The sequence below is a fragment of the Trachinotus anak genome, unplaced genomic scaffold (assembly GCF_046630095.1).
Source record: "Trachinotus anak isolate AG129_WGS33_773 ecotype Australia unplaced genomic scaffold, CSIRO_AGI_Tana_v1 ptg000032l, whole genome shotgun sequence".
In the NCBI taxonomy this organism is placed as follows: domain Eukaryota; kingdom Metazoa; phylum Chordata; class Actinopteri; order Carangiformes; family Carangidae; genus Trachinotus; species Trachinotus anak.
Window position 1 is genome coordinate 3,141,885 of NW_027273883.1, and position 21,173 is coordinate 3,163,057.

The 21,173-nt window shown below is 40.2% G+C and overlaps 2 protein-coding genes across 11 annotated transcripts in view; one reads left to right on the forward strand and one right to left on the reverse strand.

The window, feature by feature from the left end:
- Positions 1-21,173, forward strand: part of sema6cb (semaphorin 6Cb) — a 350,862-nt gene that overhangs the window by 12,887 nt on the left and 316,802 nt on the right. The gene's annotated exons all lie outside the window — the stretch shown is intronic.
- LOC139612772 (soluble guanylate cyclase 88E-like) lies at positions 1,153-21,170 on the reverse strand. 4 transcript variants are annotated; one of them, XM_071468746.1, is made up of 18 exons: positions 12,750-21,170; positions 12,491-12,547; positions 12,052-12,228; positions 11,278-11,410; positions 10,521-10,695; positions 9,392-9,483; positions 8,548-8,805; positions 8,285-8,429; positions 7,567-7,692; positions 7,223-7,343; positions 6,154-6,283; positions 5,586-5,732; positions 5,129-5,275; positions 4,542-4,698; positions 3,655-3,764; positions 3,073-3,162; positions 2,643-2,761; positions 1,153-2,207 (listed from the first exon to the last, which is right to left on the reverse strand). In XM_071468746.1, the coding sequence occupies exons 3-18, from the start codon at positions 12,177-12,179 to the stop codon at positions 1,850-1,852; spliced, it is 2,436 nt and encodes an 811-aa protein (XP_071324847.1). In that variant the 5' UTR covers positions 12,180-12,228; positions 12,491-12,547; positions 12,750-21,170; the 3' UTR covers positions 1,153-1,849. The 4 variants fall into 4 exon arrangements, with proteins under 4 accessions (XP_071324847.1, XP_071324846.1, XP_071324845.1 ...); XM_071468745.1 differs by having other exon boundaries at positions 12,052-12,547; XM_071468744.1 differs by having other exon boundaries at positions 12,491-21,170.

Sequence of the window (21,173 nt, forward strand, 5' to 3'; positions counted from 1 at the left end):
GTGTGAAGTAGCGCACTTGTCCTGAAATGAGCTCTTACCCGCCTCACCTTCGCGCTGTACACAGCTTACGCATTTGCCTCTTTTGGTTATGAGATAATAAGAGGAACTTCAATTATGTCACTTATCTTTCATTAAAAGATCACACAGACCTTTCAGCCACTAACTGTACACACACACACACACACACACACACACACACATACAGTCACTCACATAATGGCAGTGTGTTATCACCAGATGACTAAGACAGGAATAATCGACCTCATAACCACTGAGGTCAGGGAATTTACGCCTGAAGATTTGGAGCCTGAATTGGATGGAGGATTTGGTGAGCTTAGTTGCTTTTCTGCGCTCATGGTGTCTTTCCGCTTGCAGCATTACAAGATAGATAGTGAGCACAGATCGAGATGAACAGATGTTGGTTCAGGGGAGGCCAAAGATTTAATTTGATCAGACTGCAGCTAACAGGGATTCATTTTTTCCCCATGGCATTATCAGATATAAAACCCTACCATCTCACTTGTTTTTCCTTTTTTTTTCTTTTCTCTCTCTCAGGGTTCTAGAAATTAGCTCACTTATTGTTCTCAGTCCTTGATTTATTAACTAATTAATTTATTCATTAACTTATGGTTATCCTGTCACCTCCTAGTGGCTGGTAAATGGCATGGCAGCATGACACTACATGACACTTAACCAGGCTCACTCACTCACATCCTCTCTGCAGTTCTGTGGAACTGTGTGCACTGCTATATGTGACAACATGATGTTTTTCTTCATTTTTTCGTGGCCACACAGGTCACAAGCCAAAAAACTGGTGAATTTGGGTTACACCTGGCAGGTAATTAGTGGGCTAGTGTTTTTTGAAACCACCAACCACTTTAACCAGACTAGATTTGTGTCATGGCCTAATTACAAGGAAATGAAAACATGACAGATTTGGTGGCTGTACATACAGTTTTATATAAATAAACACTATCATACAGTGAAACAAATGCAGTCAGTTACACATACAGAAAGTAGAACCAGAACTCTTTAAGACAATGTTGTGAAGGTCTAGCCAAATGCCTACTGAATTACCATACGCCTAGTTTAAACAAACTAAAAGACAACCTCTGATGATGTCTATGCTCAGGGAATTAAATGAAGCATCCATGTTCATGTGGAGGCTCTTGCCTCAGTTAGATACCACGTAAGCCCTGTCACAAAATAGCTTACTATTCCAAAACATCCCGTAATTTTTTATCATTATACATTTGAACATAATTCCTGTAGCAGTAATAACAGAGACTCCATGGATTGCTTATAGAGCTGTAAAGTAATACAGCAAATAGCATAAAGAAAATTAGAAATATACTCATTGTCCTGGCTGTCATTACCCGTAGTACAATTTTGAAGTTCTCTATTTCTCTGTGCATGTGTTGTTAGTGTGTAGAGGATGTTGTACTTCCTATTTTTCGACATAAAGAAGGCATGTTGTGAAACCTTTAAATTTGCAGTATTCATGGTGCTGATATAACAGATCTTAAAAAAAAGTACCGAAATAAAGGAACAACAAGCAGGTTTTTTCCATTTGATATTTTCTCTGTAAAAGAAGTGGTCTTTCATGGGACATGTTTAAAAGTTTAAGTGTTGGTCTTTAGTTTGTTGCCGGAAAACTGTTACTTTACTGAAAAGGTCACAAAAACCTATATCTGTCACAACCCGATGACGTGCAGTGGAATTCAAAATGCAGGTCATCTGTAACCATAAATGATGAAAATGTTGAAATTCCGACTCTGTCTTGCCCCCAATTAAATTTCACACCCTTGTCACATGTCGGCGTTGTGTTGTATTCTCACACTATGACCCCTCACAGAATAGAGCAGGCGGCGCTGCGCATGGGGAGGTTGGCGGGCAGCTTAGTGAAGCTGTTTCTCTTGTTGTTGAGTAAAGGGCCTGGGTTCTCCAGCCCATCAGCGGGCGGTGAATACTCCGGCACGGCGTTTCCCTGGGGCACATCCAACTTGGCCCCCTTGTTGTTCTTAGTCTTTTTGGCTTTCTCCTTCTCCTGAGGCTCGGTTGAAATGGTGGGGGGCTCATTAGTGGCCTCTGGTGGGGGCAGGGTGTCCAGAGGGAGGTCGCTGGGGCTTGGCTTCCCTTCTGCTTGCTCCTCGCTGCTGGTGATGTGGAGGTTGGAGGCCATGCGCTTGGCATTGGTGCTTGTTGAACTAGTGCAATTACACATTAGTTGAATTTACAGTGATTCATACCTGTACATGTCAGTAGTTTAGTTGATATGATAGTTGTAAAGATTTTAGTCCCTGGGATAAACTGCACTGGAAACAAATGGAATTATCAAATCGTTTATTTTTTTGTTGTATGAAAAATAAGTCTCTTGATGTTAGACTAAATTATTAAAAGAGATGAACTGTGTTGCCTGTTTTGTCTCATTAATTTTTCTGCTGAGATCTAAGTGAAAATTTAGTTTTTGGCTGTCAGCAAGACTAACATACAAAAGTGCCTTTCAGTTTGCTTCCTGCCTAGTGCTGCGGGGAGCAATGAGCACAGCTCTGACTTAATCAACAGGGGGCATCCTGAGTCCACACTGTGCACAGAAGAAAAGTGATTCTTTGGTGCAGACTGCTCTCCTTTTGTCTACTCACCCATTAGAGCTCTTGTCCTCCGAGTCTTTCTGCTCACTGCTGTAGCGCAGCTCTGCCGGGGTCTTGAACGATAGATCTTTCTTTCCTTTCAGCCAGTAGGTTTTCATGTAGCCTTTACCCTGTATGATATTTGGAAGATAAGTGTTCTGCTAGAAAATGATGTTTATACATGTTGAAAAGAACATTTCATCTAAAAGTAGTAAAACACCTGAACTGTCAGAGTCTCCCAGCAAAGGCAGGTATCACATTTTTCAAATGATGCATCTCATATTGGAATAAAGTGCTTCAAATATTACATCTACAAGACTGACAAAACCTAATAAGAACCATCACAGTTAGTAGATGGTGGATAAGAGAAGCCATAATTTGCAGAGGAATTGACAGTGACTAGGAAAAACGTATGTGTCAATGGCCAATATTAACATCTCACCTTTACAAAGATTTTGCCTCTCTCCTCGATGATATAGGGCTCATGTTCCAGGTGGTCTTTGGTGGTCTGACTGATGTGTATCTGCATGCCCTGCTCAGACAGACGCACATATAGAAAAACTACTGCTAAAGCTGAGTATTGAAATACAGGCAACATGTGTATTGAAACCTGTTTAAATCATCAAAGGGAAGATAACACATTTAGCCTACTGGACTCTAAAATGAGAGTTCATTCAGAGTGGTCTTCCTTTATGGGAATGTATAGTAAAATAATTAAGCCTCCACAGGCTGTGTCCTTTTCAATTTATTTATTTTTTCATAATGGAATGATTTCCCACACAACATGACATTACCTTCCATTACTGTAAGTAATGGAAAGCAAATGATGTGATTAGCCTGTTGCATTAACTTAAAGGCAGCATGCACAGTGGCATCATTAAACAGAAAATGATTTTCTATAGTAATCGACATGAATTTGACTGAGGGAAATCATGAATGTTATTGCAGTTATTTATACTATCGCCGTGGGTTATTTAGCACATTTGGCTGGGCGCTGGGTTGTTAAATATGTTAGTGTAGTCACCACTCCATTGCTCTCCATCCGTGAGGCTGTGTTCACAGTGTCGCCAAACAGACAGTAGCGAGGCATCTTCAGACCTACAACGCCTGCCACCACCATACCTGAGTGAATACCTGAGAGAGGAAAAACAAAACAGGAGCTGATTTATTCCTAAACTGCCTGAATGAATGTCTTATTGCTTTTGCCAGTTGGTTTACATTTAGTTATTTAGCTTTGACTCATCACTTTACTTTTTCACAAACATTTTCAATTCCAAGGTTGTCATCAGCAACTCATCGTCTAAAGACTAGTCACTTGCTTCCCAGTCTTGACTGACCAATTTCCTGCTATTAGAAACATACTCTACAGGAGAGACTGGTGATCTGTCAAGGGACTACCATGCTGTATTCTACCCCAATGCATTATGGAAAAGGCTCTGATCAGAATAAGTGGTTTAATTCGAAATGTTCCATCTGCCTGATGATATCAAGACCCCAGGGACAATAATTTGACAAAATTTAGAAAACAGGATTATATGAGTACACACAATATGAACATGATCCTTTTTGGGAAAGTTCTCTTTGCCCATTGGACAGCATCAACTTCAGAGCAGCCACCCCTTGTGGCAGCTACTCAGCAGGGAATCAATATCTTGATCTGTAAACTTTGCCTGGTTTCTCTGGTTGGTTAGAGGAAAATCCTTCTTTTGTACCCCAAAATCTCAAGATCATATTTTTGGGGCTGTTTCATAAAAGTGGCAAAGTAGTTGAGTGGACAAAAACTTCAACCTGGAAGTAACTGTAGTCCAAGGATGAACTGCCTATACACAGCAACAGTCAAAAACATCAAAAGTAATCTGGGTGACTTATCACGGCTGAGCCACTGAAGCGCCACACAGTTGCACTGCTCACCAACTCTGATCTGGATGTTATCCCCAGTGGAGGGGTCTTTAAGGTGGTCGATGGAGCTCAGCATGTCTAGAGCCATGTCACAGATGTGGTGCGCATGAAAAGTGGTCTTGTTGGGCACACCTGCCACCACCATGTAGGCATCACGGATCGTCTCCACCTGGATAGAAAGGAGAGAAATGACCTATAGGTGTGATTGGTGAAGATAGAAAGTCTTGATCTGTTTTCCCCATGAATATTTCCCTGGTGTGTGTATGATGCAGCTCCTCATCCAGCCTAAAGCACATCAGAATTTCTATTTTCTTTTTTGGCTCTGCATTAATTTTAATATGATTTTTATATTTCAGTACATTTTCCATAACATTTTCCATGATCTAGTGATTGTTTTAGAAGTTTTCCATCGTGATAAGAACAAAGCAAAATCTTGTGGAATTGCACGCTCAGCAGGAAAAAGACCAAATTTTAAGATGACCATGAGCTATCATTTTATATTCTAGAAATATCTATGATATGCTTCAGAAACAGACCCTCAGAACATTAAACTAATTGCAGATACAGCTGGGGGTGTTGCTTTCTTGTGGCTTTCTGACCTTGTAGACGTTGTGCTTCTCACTGAGTGTGTCAAAGACGATGTAGATCTCATTGAGCATGTCCACCACCTGCATGGGTGTAATGTGGATGCAGATCTCATTAAACTTGACCACATCGCTGAATAGGATGGTCACATCTGGGAAGACCTGGAACACAAATGCACACACATTAAGTTAGAATAATTACACAGGTATACTCACTGTGACTCTGGATGTCTTTGTTAAATGGCACATACCAGAAAGAGTTGTAAATTTAGTTATTGTTATATTTCAGTGTTTCTGTGTGAACCTTGTTTTTTTTGAATAGTTCATACTGATGTCATTTTGGCTTTAAAGATTTTTATCTTTGTGAGCATCATATTGTCTTGGATAGCAGAGCTCCAAAGAACCTGATGCTCTGATATTTTGTGGCTTTGGAGTACCACTATCCTTGTTAACAAAAACCACCGGCTTGTACCTGGCACGTCTCCAGTGCAGTGATCCCCTTCCTGAGGCGGTCGGCCACAGCTTTAGGAATCATGGCATATAGCAAAGAATCTCCTCTCTTCTTCTCTTCATCCAGCTTCTTGATGATTTCCTGCAGCTGGGCATATTTTTGTTGCTCCTAGAGGATTAGAAAGGGGACACAAGAGTCTACAGTTACAGTCTCACCTCTGTTAAAGCTAAAAAAAATCCCTCTTTGGCTTCTCTAATCCTTTTAATCCACATCTCTCCTGCATGACTGAAGTGGATTTAATGGGTGAAATCAATAGGGGAGCAGAGCTTTCACCTAGGCTCACCTGGTCCAACTGCTTCATAGAGAGAACTGACAGTTCTTACATTGTGTGCATTCAGTGTGTCATAAAATGACCTTTTAATTTGAATCATAGGTGTATTATGATTTTATTTTATGAGACATGAACCTCCTCAAACTGCCCTCCTGGTCCATGACTTAGTACAGGTGAGTTCCTCCTGTTGAACACAAGCCTGCTTTGTTAGCATGATGCTCTATGTCTGGAGACTAAGGATTCAGGGTTTTCCTTCACCTGATCAAGGGCCAGCTGGAGCTCAGCCGATTGCTGTGTCCCAGCCAAAATCAGCTCTCTGCTAGAGTCGTGCAGGTTCAGATCATTCACATATACACCCATCTTTATCATGTCTTCCACTGTCTCTATACTGTAAAGATAAGGAGAAGAAATGAACACACATTAACTGTAAAGGGAAGGGAAGCAAGAGAATGTAAATTAATTAACCAAATTGGTGCACAAAGTCTAGTCTGTATTGAATAAGTAAAGTGTCAACACACATAGAGGAAGTATGTATGTGTATGTATTAGTTTTACAACAGAAGGCTGCAAGGAAAACTGAACTGCTCAAAATGTTTGGGTGTGAAATATATAGAGGAAGTGTTGGGTCTTATTAACATTTAACATTTCTATTAACATAGAAGCAGATCAGAAAAGGCTTTTACAAATGTATTTACAAAATGGGAAATTAGCAATATACGGTGCTGTATGTCTCATAATAGCCCTCCTCAGATGAAGGTGAGGTAAAAAGAACATAACAGTACCATTTACCATTGATTTCAATATAATTTTTCCAGAGTGGATGATTGTGTGCATAAAAATTAACTTTTTAAAATTAAACTAAAATTTTGGACCCATCTGAAGTGGAAAGCCAATCTGAACACAGCATGCATACATTTATTTTATTTTAAAAAGGTCAAGGTGACCTGAGGACAGTCAGACCTGTTTCATAATAGACCAGAATATAATTTGACCCAATTCAAAATGTAGTGGATTGAAATATCACTAATAATAGAGGAAGGACACAACGACACTGGCAGCAGCACCATCATGTATTAACAAGCAGCTGTGGTTGAAAAAGGCAGCAATACCTAATTTTTTCCTCTACTTCACAGTCCAGACTCAGTGTTTCACCATAAAAAACATTTCTTCCTACAATGATTATGGCGCATAACATGATATAATGGAATAATAATAACCAAACAAATATAATTTGGACCCATGCCAACTACAGTTGGGTCTCTGTTGAAAACCTCTAGTTCCAAATCAACACCATTAAAACATAGTCAAACAATACAATGTGGTCTCACATTGGTGTCCCCAAGAAGATGAGGGAGTCCCACTGGGGGACATACTTCATCTGGCCCTTCAGATGGAGAGGCTTCTTAGGAGGCTCCCGCATGTCCTCGAAGATAGTCTCACTACACTTTCCTGAGAATAATCATGAAGGAAAGGTTGCTGGGGTTGCAGCAAATAAAAGGCATGCAATCAGAAAGTGAAATGAGATTTTCAGTATTTAAAAATGACAGACAGTAGGTAGGACGTAGGTTGGACACAGTTGGTCCCCCAGCACTCCTCCAGGAAAGCAAGAGACAAACTAACTAGCAAACTAACAAATGCTGTTTGCAAAGGTTAAAGTGTAAACTGTTCTGACCTGTAACAGTCTGGAATGCCAGCAGTTCAATATCCTCCCCTCCAGAGTTGGCAGAGCTGTTGTATTGGGTGAGAGCGCTGCTGTATTCTTGGTCTGTGCCCTTCATCTCTTCCACTGCCTTAGGCTCTGGATGGAGAGAGAGCAGGAACAGTGAGAGGGTAGAAGACCAGATGAACCAGAGTGTGCATTAACCATGTGAGTTAACAAGCTCATAAATGTGTGAAGACAGTGCACCGAATTATGATCACACACTCAGGCAATAGCAGAGTAGCAATGTTCAACAAGAGAATATATGTAAATTTCATCCCAGCATTATACATTCTGTTCTTGTGCATTCTGGATTATGTCCAAATCAAAATTAGTTTCATTCTTACACATAACATACAAATTGTAACTGTCATATCCTCTTGAAATAATTGCATCTTTAGCAAAATGCTTTCAATTAAATTCCTGAACTTATTTTATGAATATATTTTCTCTTTACAATATGCATTTATAGTTGAATGTGCTTTATCTGGAACTGTTCACTGTTTGTTCACTGTTACTGGTTTGACTCCTCAGTCAGTTTGATATATTATAAATATTTTATGTGTGTGGATACAGTAACTTTGAACAAAGGTGAAGGAGTTAATTGATGGACATTTTGTGACACCATCCATTTTAAATGAACCCTATATTATACATTATACATTTGAAGTGGGGAAAAAAAGAGTGGTACCTCTTTCCTCTTCCCTCTTTGCTTTCTCGCTCTCCTCCTTCTCCTCAGGCTCCTCTTTGCTCAGTTTGGGGATGTTGACCTTTTGCTTGCTTTCTACCACTGCTTTAGACAACAGCTCAAACACATTGTTCAAATGGGTGTAGATCTGATTGGGGAAAGCAGAAATGATTTTTGTGGTTTTAGGCATTAGGAGTACTTAAGTCACATGAGAATTTTAAAATATAGAAGTCTGACCAAAAAAAGACCACTCCTTCTGAACTCACATTATCCCAGCTAAACTCCAGCATAGGTCTGACCAGAGTGAACTCTTCGTTGACCTTCTTGCCCTGAAGGTCGGAGAAGACCTCCTTGAGGCCGTCGCCAATCCGGTACATAGTCATGTCACGGCGGAAGATTACACTGAAGGGGAACATGTCAAAAAAGATTCCTCGCTTCATTGGCAGCTTCTCGTAGCTCGGTGCTGTCTTCTGCTGGGGCATGCGATGCTTGAAGGCCGCATTGTCAAAGTTCATCTTATAAACCTGGACATGTAGGGAAGAGTTAATGGAGCCTTTGAATTATAAGTTGATTAATGTAAATAATTTTGCCGTGATTTGGGACATTAAACTGCAGTTCATAAACCAAAATCAGTCTTAGTTCAGACTTAATGGCAGCAGCTATTTGCCCCTATAACGTGAATTCCATCTATCTCCTCCATGCACTTGTGACTTTATGTTTAAAGAAACTTTAACTCGGACCCCTAGGCTTGTTTGTGTATAGCGTTCCTCATCAGAACAACTTGTGAAATGTGGGTGAATGTAAAATGAGAAACAGTTATGGTCATGTTAAAGTAACATGTTTTAACATGATGCTAGACAGTATGGCAGGTATGCAAGGTTCAACATTTCATATTTTGTTCTGCTGTAAATTCTGAGTTTACCCAGAGTCCCAGGCCAATAAACACTTATCTCCATCCAATAAACACTTGCTGTTGGAGTGTAAACAAGAACTGCGCCCTGCATCTCATTGAAGGTGATGGAATAATTTCCATGCTGATAGAACTGACACAGGGTCAAGGTCAGACACTCAGCAGCTCGATTTATACTTGACCTGAGCCTGCGTACGTACCACGTATGTCATTTTCTCTGTTTCCTCTTTAGACAGGATTTCCACCTCAATATCTGTGTTGTAGAATTGTCGTCCCACTTGAGAGAGCTGCCCTGCAGGAGGCAAAAACATATGGAGGTCAACTTTGCGCAAAAGCTATTGAGTCAAAATGGGCTTGTGTAAGGTTAATTTCAGGTCAAATTGCCATGCTAAGTAGAATAATTGTTTAATTTTGAATCAGTGACTTTGCCTGGATAGATCATCAACCAATTCATTTGTTTCACTTCTCATCAAAGGATACTGTACACGTACTTTTTTAAAGGAGGGAATAAAATGAAGGAAAAAATAGACAAAACACAGTAAGTCCAAAATATCAAACAAAACAAGAAAAGGTCAATCTGATGACTGATATTCACATGTTATTAAATATTCCAAATTAAGACAATTAAAACTGAATTTGATTAGCTCAAAGTACACTAAACACTCTCTTGTTTCATTAATTCACTTTTACTGTAGACTGCTTTGTTTGCTTTGGTTTTAGTTGATTTCACTACAGTATGTATATTAATTTGCACTAGGTAATTGTTAAATTGTCCATCACAGTGACCATAATTTTACCTTTATATTATAAGCATTTCGTGGTAAAGCAGCCGAGAGTGCACAGTGCATTAAATCTCAACAATAACAAAACTTTGATTAAAAAAGACATGGTCTTCACAGTGCATAGTCTTTATCAAGCAAGTTTCAGTTCTCTTGAAACCTTTATTTTTGTACTGTAATGAAAGAGGACCTGTAGCTTCCTGGAAGGTAAGAAAAAAATGATTAAATCATCTGAAACACTAAGGCATGTGATGGAAAGTGGTCAACAATGATGTAAAGTACGTCTAATTTGTACTAAATGAGGCAAATCAAGCAAAAACACACTGTAATTGGTCAGTCATGTTTTTTACATACTTAATCATATTCAGGTTCACATGAGGCCATAGCCTATCCCAGCATGCAACGGGCAGAAACCGACACAAATACAAAGGGGAAGATGTAAACTCTACAGGGAGGTTTGAGGTTGGGGATCAAATCCAGTTTCCTGTCACTGTGGTAGCCTGTGGTAACCGCCCAGTGCCGTGCTGCCCCCCCCCTTGCTTCTCGTTACCTTTGACAAACTGGGTGAAGCCCTTGCGGGTGCTGCGATAGTGCAGTGTGAGGCTTGTCTCACACTCCTCCTCCACGCAGAAACTCGGTGGCTGTACCTTGGGGAAGGAGAAGCGAAAGTACTCGTGCAGGTTGTCCAACTCGTTGATGAAGTCGCGCACATTTCGCCCCAACACCTGGATAAGATATTGGACAGGGATATTTAAACAGTAAACAAAAACTGTTGATATAAAATGAGTAATATTTCATTTTAAAGGCATTCTTTACATTGTCAGAATACTTGATAGTAGTGGTAGTAGTTTTAAAATCTATTTTAAAGTCTGTCTCTGCTCAGCAATTATTTCTTTTGTGTTTATATTGCACTGCCCAAACATCACCTTTAAACCCCACTATCCATGGATACAGATAATGCATATGCAGGCAAGTAATTTCCCTTAGATATTCTGTTCCTTCTTGACTTTGAGTGAATATGTGAAACCTTTATTTCCCCTTAGGAAGTTTCATTTGCATAAATATTTTGAAGGTGATGTTTTTACAGTTTCTGGTCAGCGATATTAGAGGCACAGAACCAGTTCTTATTCCATTGATTCAGAAATGTGAAACATACTACTTCCCATGTTCCAGAGGGCCTTTTCTTTGGAAATACCCAATAGCCAGGTGAGATGGGCATGCATTGAATCACTGATATATTACCAGTCATGCTAAAAAAGCAGTCAGACAACATGTATTTTTGCTGGGAAAGAGGATCAATAGATCACCTTCAGGATCCGCTCATATCCGTAGTTTCCAATCCTCTTCACCATATAGACCCCGAAGGCGTACATCAGCTCATCATGGGTTTTTCCCAAAACTTCACCTGCTGCCTTTGCCAACCGTAGGATCAGGTTGTCACTGCAAAAATTAAAAAAAATTAAAATAAAAAAAAAGGAAGAAAGTTATTAATTCATCCTATTCATGCCTAGCTGCTGCTTGGCCCATTGAGATTTTAAAAATAGCTTTTCAGTAGAGACAACCAAAAAAGAAAAAAAAGAAGCCTTGGAATAGCTAGGATGAACCAAAATCAAATGCATAGGTGAACTCATCATAAAGTCTCTAAACAGTGTCTAATAGTAAAAATAATAACTGAACATTACTGTAAAAAATGCATTACATTGTACAGTTGTTAATGATTTGTTCACCTTGTCATAGATAACTACAGCAACACTGACTAGTCAGAGGCTGCAGGCTATACATGAGTAGAGCTTGTCTCAACAAAGCATACATGTAAATATTTCTTGACTGGTGGTACATTTCATGCAATATTTTCAGGTTTCATTATCGTGTATTTGAAATTTCAAGTGGTTTTAGCACTGCAAGGTTGCTGTGTGCTATATTTGTATGCTGTTACAGTTCTCAATATGTGTCTGGTGAGTATTTTGCCAAAAAATACAATCTGTTGCTGTTCAAGCATTGAACAGTAAGACGTTGTAAAAGGTTTGTCCTGACATTTTTCAGAGTATAATCAGGAAACATGACTGACAAACCCAACCTACTTGTACATCTGATGTCTGACAAACTTGAGGTGGGGTATCTCTGCTCGGTTCTCAATCAGTCTCCACACATCCTCTCCATAGGATTCATTAATGTAATCGTTCACTGCTTCCAAATACAGGCCGTACATCTTCAGAGGGTGGGAAGCCTCCAGACTGCTGCCCAAGTTAACTGCTTAACTGAGGTGAGACCAGGGGAGAAATGACATATCTGAAATTCAGGCAGGATACTTGTCTTTGCTGGGGTCAGCAGTTTAAAACATCACTGATGAGAAAATCTCCTGAAAATCTATTCTTCCTTTTAAAGACAGACCTTTGGCACTGTCTTCTAATGAGATCAAAAGGAGACATTTAGCTTGTTTTAAAATGTTCTGGGTTAGCAGTACATTTAAAGGCATACTATTCAGTACCCCTGTCTGCAGTGAAAGAGATAGTCTTTTACCTGTGTCACACACAACCTCATGAAACCTCAGGTAACCTCCTTAGACACCAGCTACATCTAAGAAAAGAGCAAGTTTCTCAGTAAAGGCAAGTGTAGCTGTGACTGAAGTTTCACCACTATAGCAAATACAAGACACTGAAAAATCACAACACAGAAATCAAGTAGCACGTGATCGTCCCTCCCCATAAATTAACTACAGTAAAAGACAAAACCAGAATGATAAAAAAGGATGGAAAGGTGAAAAGAGAAGTTCCCTTACCTGCACTCCCTCAGTGCTGTGTTATCCTGGGCTCCAACTGTGTCAGCCAGCGCCACAGCATCGCTCCCTGCTGAGAGTTTCCATCTGCAGGTGACATGTGCGCTCTCCCCTGACACTTGCCTGTCAGGTCAACAGGTGACCTGGGCCAAAATAGCAGCACCAAGGCATGTTTGTGGCAGGTAGCAAAGAAAGGGCTAAAGAAAAATGTTTTTCAGACTCTCAGTTGCATGGGCTGGCAGACATACTGGGTCTAATTTGTAAGGTATTTGTATGGAGATGAAGTCTGTGGGTGGCTGGACTGTATATAGGAATGCCTTATAAAACCATTTAGTTTCTGTTATGTAAAACCGAGCACACAGTGTGAGGCTCATTATCTGAAATTAGCCTGCACTCCTTTCCAACAACTCATTAGGGCTACCGGGTTTCTTTGCTAATTACTTCAAATTTGCATAATTACGGTCAGGTGCACATTAAACTGAAATGCATTGTGTTGAGATCGGCATTTGAAAGGTTTGGTTTTTCCTTGTTGCTTTGTGGAGTGAAACTCAATAAACCTTTTCAAAACATTCAGGCCCCCTGTTAAGGCTTCCATTATTTGCCGCCAATCAGTGGAGGTTGACAAACGTTTGTGTTTTGACTCATATCATGATGTCTGTTTTGACCTACACAAACTACTTGTGCATTTGAAAAAAGTTTTTTTTTTAAATTAAAGTACCTGGCAGTGTTATGATGACAGAAGCTTTTTAATGAACTGTCATCAACTGTGGCTGACTCAAGAATACAAGGAACCTGCAAATTCAAGGCAGATACTCACCACCTTTCTCAACATATCCACTAGGGGGCACTGTTACAACACCCTTGATGTATTACTGGTTTATCCAATGATTCCACTAGGGGAAATAAGATTTAAAATTAATAGAAATGTGTGACTCTGGCCTTCTGGTGGCCAGACAGAGAAGATCAGGCATTCTGTCATTTTATGACATTTGTGGCCTTTAATATCTGTCCTGCTGCAAAATATACAGATGTGATTCATTTCCTCCATAAAAAGGCCAGATTTGGTCTTCAGCACTGAAAAATGACTCAACTTTTACTCATTTTTTTCATATTTAAATTTTGACCTGAAGGGTTAGGAGCCTCACACATATCATGTAAAGGTTTAATTAAGAAAACACTTTCAGCCAGAATTACTTTATCCAGCCACCACTTTACTCCTCACACCTACATTCCACCTGGGAACCAAAGATGTGCCAACAGCTAGCCCATTATACCTGCTCTGAGTGATAATGAGCCGCTCTCTGTTCCATTTCTTGCGTGGCTTTTTGCTTCCTTTCTCCTTCTATTTTCTCTGTATCCACAGTGTTTCTCCCTATTTGTCAGAAGCTGCTGTCTGTCTGTAATGGCCTCCAGCATCGGTGCCACACGTGGCCTGGGAGGTCCGCGGCTGCCTCTTAGCCGGGGGAACAGAGGGAGATAACAATGTGCTGATGGTGCCAACCACAACGCCACACAGGTGGCGCAGGCATGACTCATATTCTTTCGCCCTGCCAATATCACACCCTGCTTTCCATCCTTCCCACAAAGAGAGAGGGTGCTGCTGTTGCAAAAGGTGTCCATTCATGTCATTTTTCAAATGCTAACAGGGAGCCAAGGAACACCTCCCTCCCATTGTTTGATGTGAACAACACAAACACACACAGGCACACTCTTGCACAAATGAGCACACAGCCCCGTTTTGCTGTCCCTCCACCACACGTACAGGTGGTATCTTTTTCACTCTACTCATATATGTTCCCTTTCTGTCCCTGCTTGTTATTGCTTAAAAGAGTTATCAGGCGCAGCCAGCCTAACAGAGCGCTGATACAATCTCTGGGGAGTATCAGGGTCACTAGAAGAAACCATGCGTAGTCAGGCCCGTTCAGCTCCAGCAAGAAGCAAGCGGCTGATATCATTTTCATATTGTCAAAGCAGGAAAAGAGCTCACCATTCAAACACGGGACATTGATTTAGCATCAGCACGAAGCACAAACAGGCTATTGGAGCATTTCGACTGAGTCAGACCACAAAAGTTATTGGGTGACAAATTCACACTATAAACTGAATCTTATTGTTTACAGCCAGCAGCCCCTCCAGATAAAATTGTAAATCCCTTCAGTGCAGCAGGACTGTGACTGCACAAAAGCTACGGGGATGAATCCTGGGATACGGCAAAATGGAAATCTGTGGAGGAGATGTAACTGCTCTGACCCCGTGGTTGAATACTTAATGGGAGTCTATCTGTATCCCAGCCACTGTATCCCTCAATCCCCTCTCTCAGGCCCACCTCCCCACCGCAAAAGAATGTGCCATATTTCTCCAGCATGGTCCCATGATACCTCCCTCATATTGGTTTTACTGTAGACACAGTAGGACCCAGGCTATAGTACTACACTAGCTGAATGCTAATGATGCCGGGGCATCTTATTGTGGCTTTATGCAGCAACCAAGGGCCTCTGTCTCACTGTATTTATAGCTCCTCTGTGAATTCTCCCCCCTCTCTCTCCCTGCTTCCTCCCTCTGTATTTCTTTTCAGTTTCCCCTGTCAGCATCTCTATCTTTCCCCAGTATCCTTTACTCCACCTGGTACTTTTTTTTTTTTTTCACTTTCTTTATGCAGACCTGCTCCCAGTCTCCTGTAATGCCAGCTCTCTATGGGCTTTGTGTCATTATTTAATGTGGCATTGTGGTGATAGCATGTTGTTATGGTTTGTCACAAGTGCGTACAGCCGTGTGCTGTCTCTCGGTCTCTCTCTCTCTCTCTCTCTCTCTGCATTAGCTTAATTGAATCTTCCACTGCTGTTTAAAAAAGTGTGTGATGTGGGGTCATCTGTTGTCACTCCTTTCGCATCGATTTCTATGGCACAGTGCGGTGAAGCTAATAGCACCTGACCAAAAGCTGCTCACATTCACTCTGTCTCTCTACAGGCCCTTTCAACTGTAGCTGATGGAAATACAGTGCGCTTGGAGGTGTAAAAATAGTGTCAAATCCTAACAATGGCAATTCTAGAACGAGAGGGGGGGGGGCTTGCACGCTCTTCGGAAAAGAAAGGAAATTCAGGCTTCCACAGTCTGCATATAAATATTCCATTAACTTCAGCCAGCTCCATAACGGCATGGTAGTGCAGTTATGCATTCAGTGCCTGGAATTTGAAATGAAATTATTGGGGAGGTGGAGAAGGAGGTAGAGGTGGTGAAATAGCCGTTTTCCTTTCTTCCAATTTTCTCCTCTTCCCTCTTTCGCCCCTTCGCCTTATCACGGTTGACACTAATCTAATTTCAGCTCTGCTTGTGACAGCTCTAACGTGGTTTTGTGTACCGATTCCACCCCCTGTACGCACTCACACATACAAACACATAAGTGACTCATACACACTCTGAAAGGTCAAATACAGTATCCAGACATACACACTGACGCGTACATATATGCTTATGTGTCCAAATGTGCACAGTACAGTACATGCATACACACAAATGTAAAACCTCATACATCCATCCCTGACTGCATACAATACACAAACAATCTTGTTGGTCATTTCCAAATGCCAGTTTACAAATAATAAGTCAGCTCTATGATCTGTAATTCTACATCCAGAACTAGGCAGATTCAACAGATCTGAGAGGATACAGATTCTGATTTAGACTGAAGTGAAAAACAAAACCTAAAGGGTCAGTACAGCATGAAAAAAAAAAAGTCCCTCACACTTCTGGAGGTGACCTAAATTTATGCTCTGAAGTTAAATACATACACATGCATTCATATTTATCGATGATGACATTTTTCTGTCTCAAAACCTTTGTAGATATATCCATGGCTACGTACTGCTAGGGGTAAATGGAAATATGATGTGAGTGATTTGGGTTAACTGATCACTTAAACCCCATTACTGCACTGTGATATGTTAAACTAAAGTTCAACTTATAACTGAAAGCTAAGAAAGTTAGTTGAGTTTAATTAAATTCATTAATAATTCATTTAAGAAGTACATTTGTCCCCAAGGTCAAGAATGAACCTCTGTTTTTATTATTGTAGTATAAAGTTTTACTTTCCCTCAGTGACTCGTGTTCAGAATCTGTCAATCAGCCTCATCACTAACAATTCACTGAGTGAAAAATGTTGAAATAATATACTGGTCAAATACTTCTGGAGTAATTCCATGCATTTCCTGAATTAAGCAGTTGGGCAAATTGGTAGGAAGTGGTATTAGTGGCTGGAAAACTAGGTGTGAGTCTTTCCTTTTACTCCCAACAAAAAACTAGGCTGTATTGCATCAGTCTCTCTGGGGCCACTGTTGGAGAAATTAGTCTCTGCACGCCTTCTGTGATGGATTTCTCCCTGTTTGATTATTGAATGTCAGTGCAGAATTGTGAGATTAGAAATAAGCCCTTGGCTCTTTGATTCTGATTGACTGACACCAAAGCCTGACTTTTGCCATTGATGTTTTAGAAATTCCATTGTAGTGGCTGGAAATGAGAAAAATACTCTGCCAAACAACAAACTTGGACAGAAATTGAAGGTATTGCCAAAGAACTGCTCTGTTAAGGCCTTCATATTGACCAGTTGAGACACATATGAATGCTTGTTTTTAATGTAAAATTCAATCTCTTTATTATTTATGTAAACTAGGGCTGTCAAACAATACATTTTTCTCTTAATTGCAATTAATCACTGAATTTCAATAGTTAATCGCATGTTTTATCACATGATTAAAATTCTATTATTTTGCATTTCAGAACTGTTTTCTCTTGCTTGAAAACACATAACCATCAGTCTGTCTGAACTAGAAGCTAACATTAGCATGTCTGACGTGTAATTATGAATATGTATGATAATTTATTTATCCGTAGATGAGCTCTGGATAACTTATATTTTTATTTTCCAACTAATTCGATCTTCACCAACGACGATTGAGGCATTGGATTTAAACACGTTAGGTTTCTAGATTCTAGAATGTAGCGCTCCAGAATCAGCACCAGTGACAATTAGTTTGGTGGAAATAGGTGGAAATATACTTGTCATTTACGGAGTCAATAACTGGCCAACTGCACCTTGAAATTGTTTTTTAGAGGATTTTTGAGACAAGGTACTGATGGTTAACTGATAAGTATCATTTTAGGCATTGCACTGATAAAATTAGTCTCAAAGAAAGCTTTTTTTTGCATCCAAGGCATTAGTTAAATGTGTTACTGAAGTGGCTCGAGGCTGCTAACAGATGCTGCAGCTCTGTGTTAATATCACACATTGACGGTATTATTACGAGGCAGGAAACATTGTATCGCTGCAATAGGTGAAGTGAGGACACCGAGGGCGGATGCATAAGTGATAACTGAATTGTGATAATCACTATCAGTGCTCTATTCTTTTGCTCCTTTTATCTGTTTTCTCTCTGTGGGTTTAGGCATTAACTGGCTTTTTATGTGTAATTTACTGATCTGCCATCTGCCCACACTGATTTTTATGGGCCAAACAGCCCACACTGGACTGAATGAAACCAAAAAGCAGATAATTGAGCCCATTGTTTGTGATCCTGGCAACAATTCTATTTTGATTTTATGCTCACATCAGGATGTAACATGTACATCACACATGTAATTTCATAAATGACAACAATTTGGCACCTTACATACGAGATAATTCATATCAATCAATTCACAACCTTGATTTGTAAATTACCAACTTGTATGCTCCAAAAGTAAAAACAGGCCTAGTTCTAGTCATAGAAATACGTAAGCTCTTGTGAAGTGGCAGGTAAAGAGTAAGTGCTGAGACAATCTCTGTGAAGTGAAGTTTCACATTTTATTTTAGTACATTGAGCAGCTCCCTCTCCTAACGTGATTTTACAGTGACCATGCAACACAGGAAGCAGGGAAGACGTCAGCAAAAAGACGCTGAACAGTCAACAGCCCCCTTGTTATTGCCATACACATGCACATACTTACACAGAGGCACACATATAGCCTATGTACACACACAATCCAACTACATGCATACACATGCACCCCTGAGCACATCAGTGAACATCCCATTTCCCATCCTTATTCCCCTGAGTTTCCGCAAGGAATTGTTCTTCAATTGTGATTTTTTTTTTTGCCCCTCAGAGATGTGCCTTTGGTTTTTGCGTGGTTGGATAGCGATGTCTAAATGGAAGGCAAGGTCATGGAGTCTTTGTCAGGATGCTCCAGAGAGAACGCACAGAGAAAACAAATGGTAGTGAAACAAAAAGCCAACATCACCCTTTGCAGCAAGGGAGGTAATTGCATCAGAGAGTGGTAATTTAAAACAGGGTTGCAGCCAGGCTGTGGTAGGCCCGTTCATGTGTCTTTGTGTGTGTGTGTGTGTGTGTGTGTGTGTGTGTGTGTGTGTGTGTGTGCGCGCGCGCGTGGTTGTGAAGAATATTGTTTCAAAAAAACAAGCCTCCAATGGTGAAGCAGTTCAGTCAGCACTGTGTCGTAAATCATTCACAGTACAATGTGGCAGCGGCTTGGCGATCATGGCTGAAGTATTGTTTACATTGAAATAATGGATGAACTTCACTCTCAGTTTTAACCACATTCGTCACACACTGTCATCTAGCACAGCCTGAAACCTAAGAATTCTTACTAGTGGGTCGATTATGGTGGTAATGAAATGTCTCATGGGTAATAATGGGCTCCTCTCTGTCTTCAGCTGCTGTGTTATTATTTCAGAGATACCACCAGCAAAGTATGAGAATATCTAAATTTAGCTAAATTTACTTCAATAGGTTTGTTTTGTCAATAGAAAAAAGCTCGACTAAAACTTCTGTGAATCCGCTAAAACTTAACAAGTTATTTTTTCTAAACAACAAACAAAACCTTAACAAAGTGTTGTGTCTTTCTATGTTGTTGGTTTATTGCTGTAAAGAGACCAAAGACACCAAACATGGAGGATGCAACATATCCAAATATTTCTTGTGCAGATACATGGAAGTTTGAGGGACAGAATTTTACAATGATCAAAACTTCAACAATAAATGCTAAGAACCTCACAGTAAAAGAGCAAGAGCTACTTTCACGATTTTTTTTCAAGGCCCAATGATACAGACTGATTTCTATGCTCACAGTATTCTTAGTCGACCAAAACACAATGCAGCCATAAGGCAGTTTGTATTTTAAGCAATAGGCAACCCTTATTTTTCCTGGAAATGTATTCTCTAACTGCAGTCATTTGTATCATTATATCCTCCACTATCCAGAGCTACTGCAAATATGTCCAGGTACTTTGTCTGCATGTCGACAGTCAAAAGCAATACTGGGAAATGTAAGAGACAAATGTAGGAGTAGACGTTGAGAGAAAGGGGTCTGCAAAGAAGTAAATCACAGCACTTGAATACAGAACAACCAGAATACATTGACTATCACAGAGGTAAGAGAGACTGAAGCAGGAATGGCCCTTAACTACTGAATCCCAGTGGCGCTCTTAAATGTGATGAGCTGGTTAAACACCCCCTGGTGGATAAACCAGCACAGTGCTTCTGTCTGAAGCTGTTGAAATGGTCTGAGTCTCTCTGAAGACCCTCTCCCCAGCACAGCGGCTGGTGGTGAAGCCTAGCAGCTTGAGCTGGGACTGGATCCATAATCCTCTGTCTCTCAGAAGATGCTTCTGGAGAGCAGATAATACAAAAAATTTGAACTCGACTCACATTGTCCCTCTGCAGCGTGAGGTCTTTTTATCATTGGTGACAGTGTGTATCAGCATCTGCTGGCAACTGACAGTTGGCAGTACATCTTTACAGCAATGTCAGTCTTATTGATTGATATTGATATTTTACGGCAAAGCATCTAAAGACAGAGATAGTGAAAGAGGGGAAACCATATCTTGTTTGATTTGTTTCTAAACCCCTGCCACCAGGACAGTCATTGTATTCATTTTATGTGTATAGCATGATTAAGGTTGATCTGATTTTCATTTACATGTGCTCTAGTGATTTTAAAGAAAAGTACATATACAACTGGGTATTGTACTGAAACTAGTGATTTCTATGGGGTGATAGCTAAGTTCAATTATTCACATGGGACATTTCACATAAAAATTCTACATTAAAACAGGTAGGATGGGCCGTTTGAAGCAGTTTGTACAAATTTCTCAGTCTGTGAACAATAGTTAACCATCAAAAATTCAATTAAGCAATCGATGTCATCTTCCTATGAATAGGTCTTCGTATTATCTTTACTTTTTGAATATTCGCTCAGAAATGTCATGTGAAAGATGATGGTTGACTTCAATAATTGAGTAATGAAGACAGATGCAGGTTTGGTGTGGAGTTCAAATCAAAATCATGTGGTACACTGTTGAGTGTGTCAGCTTAGATATTTTGTCATTGTAATGTGTGTGAGTTGTTAGCATGCCAGTGTAGATAAGATGCTGCT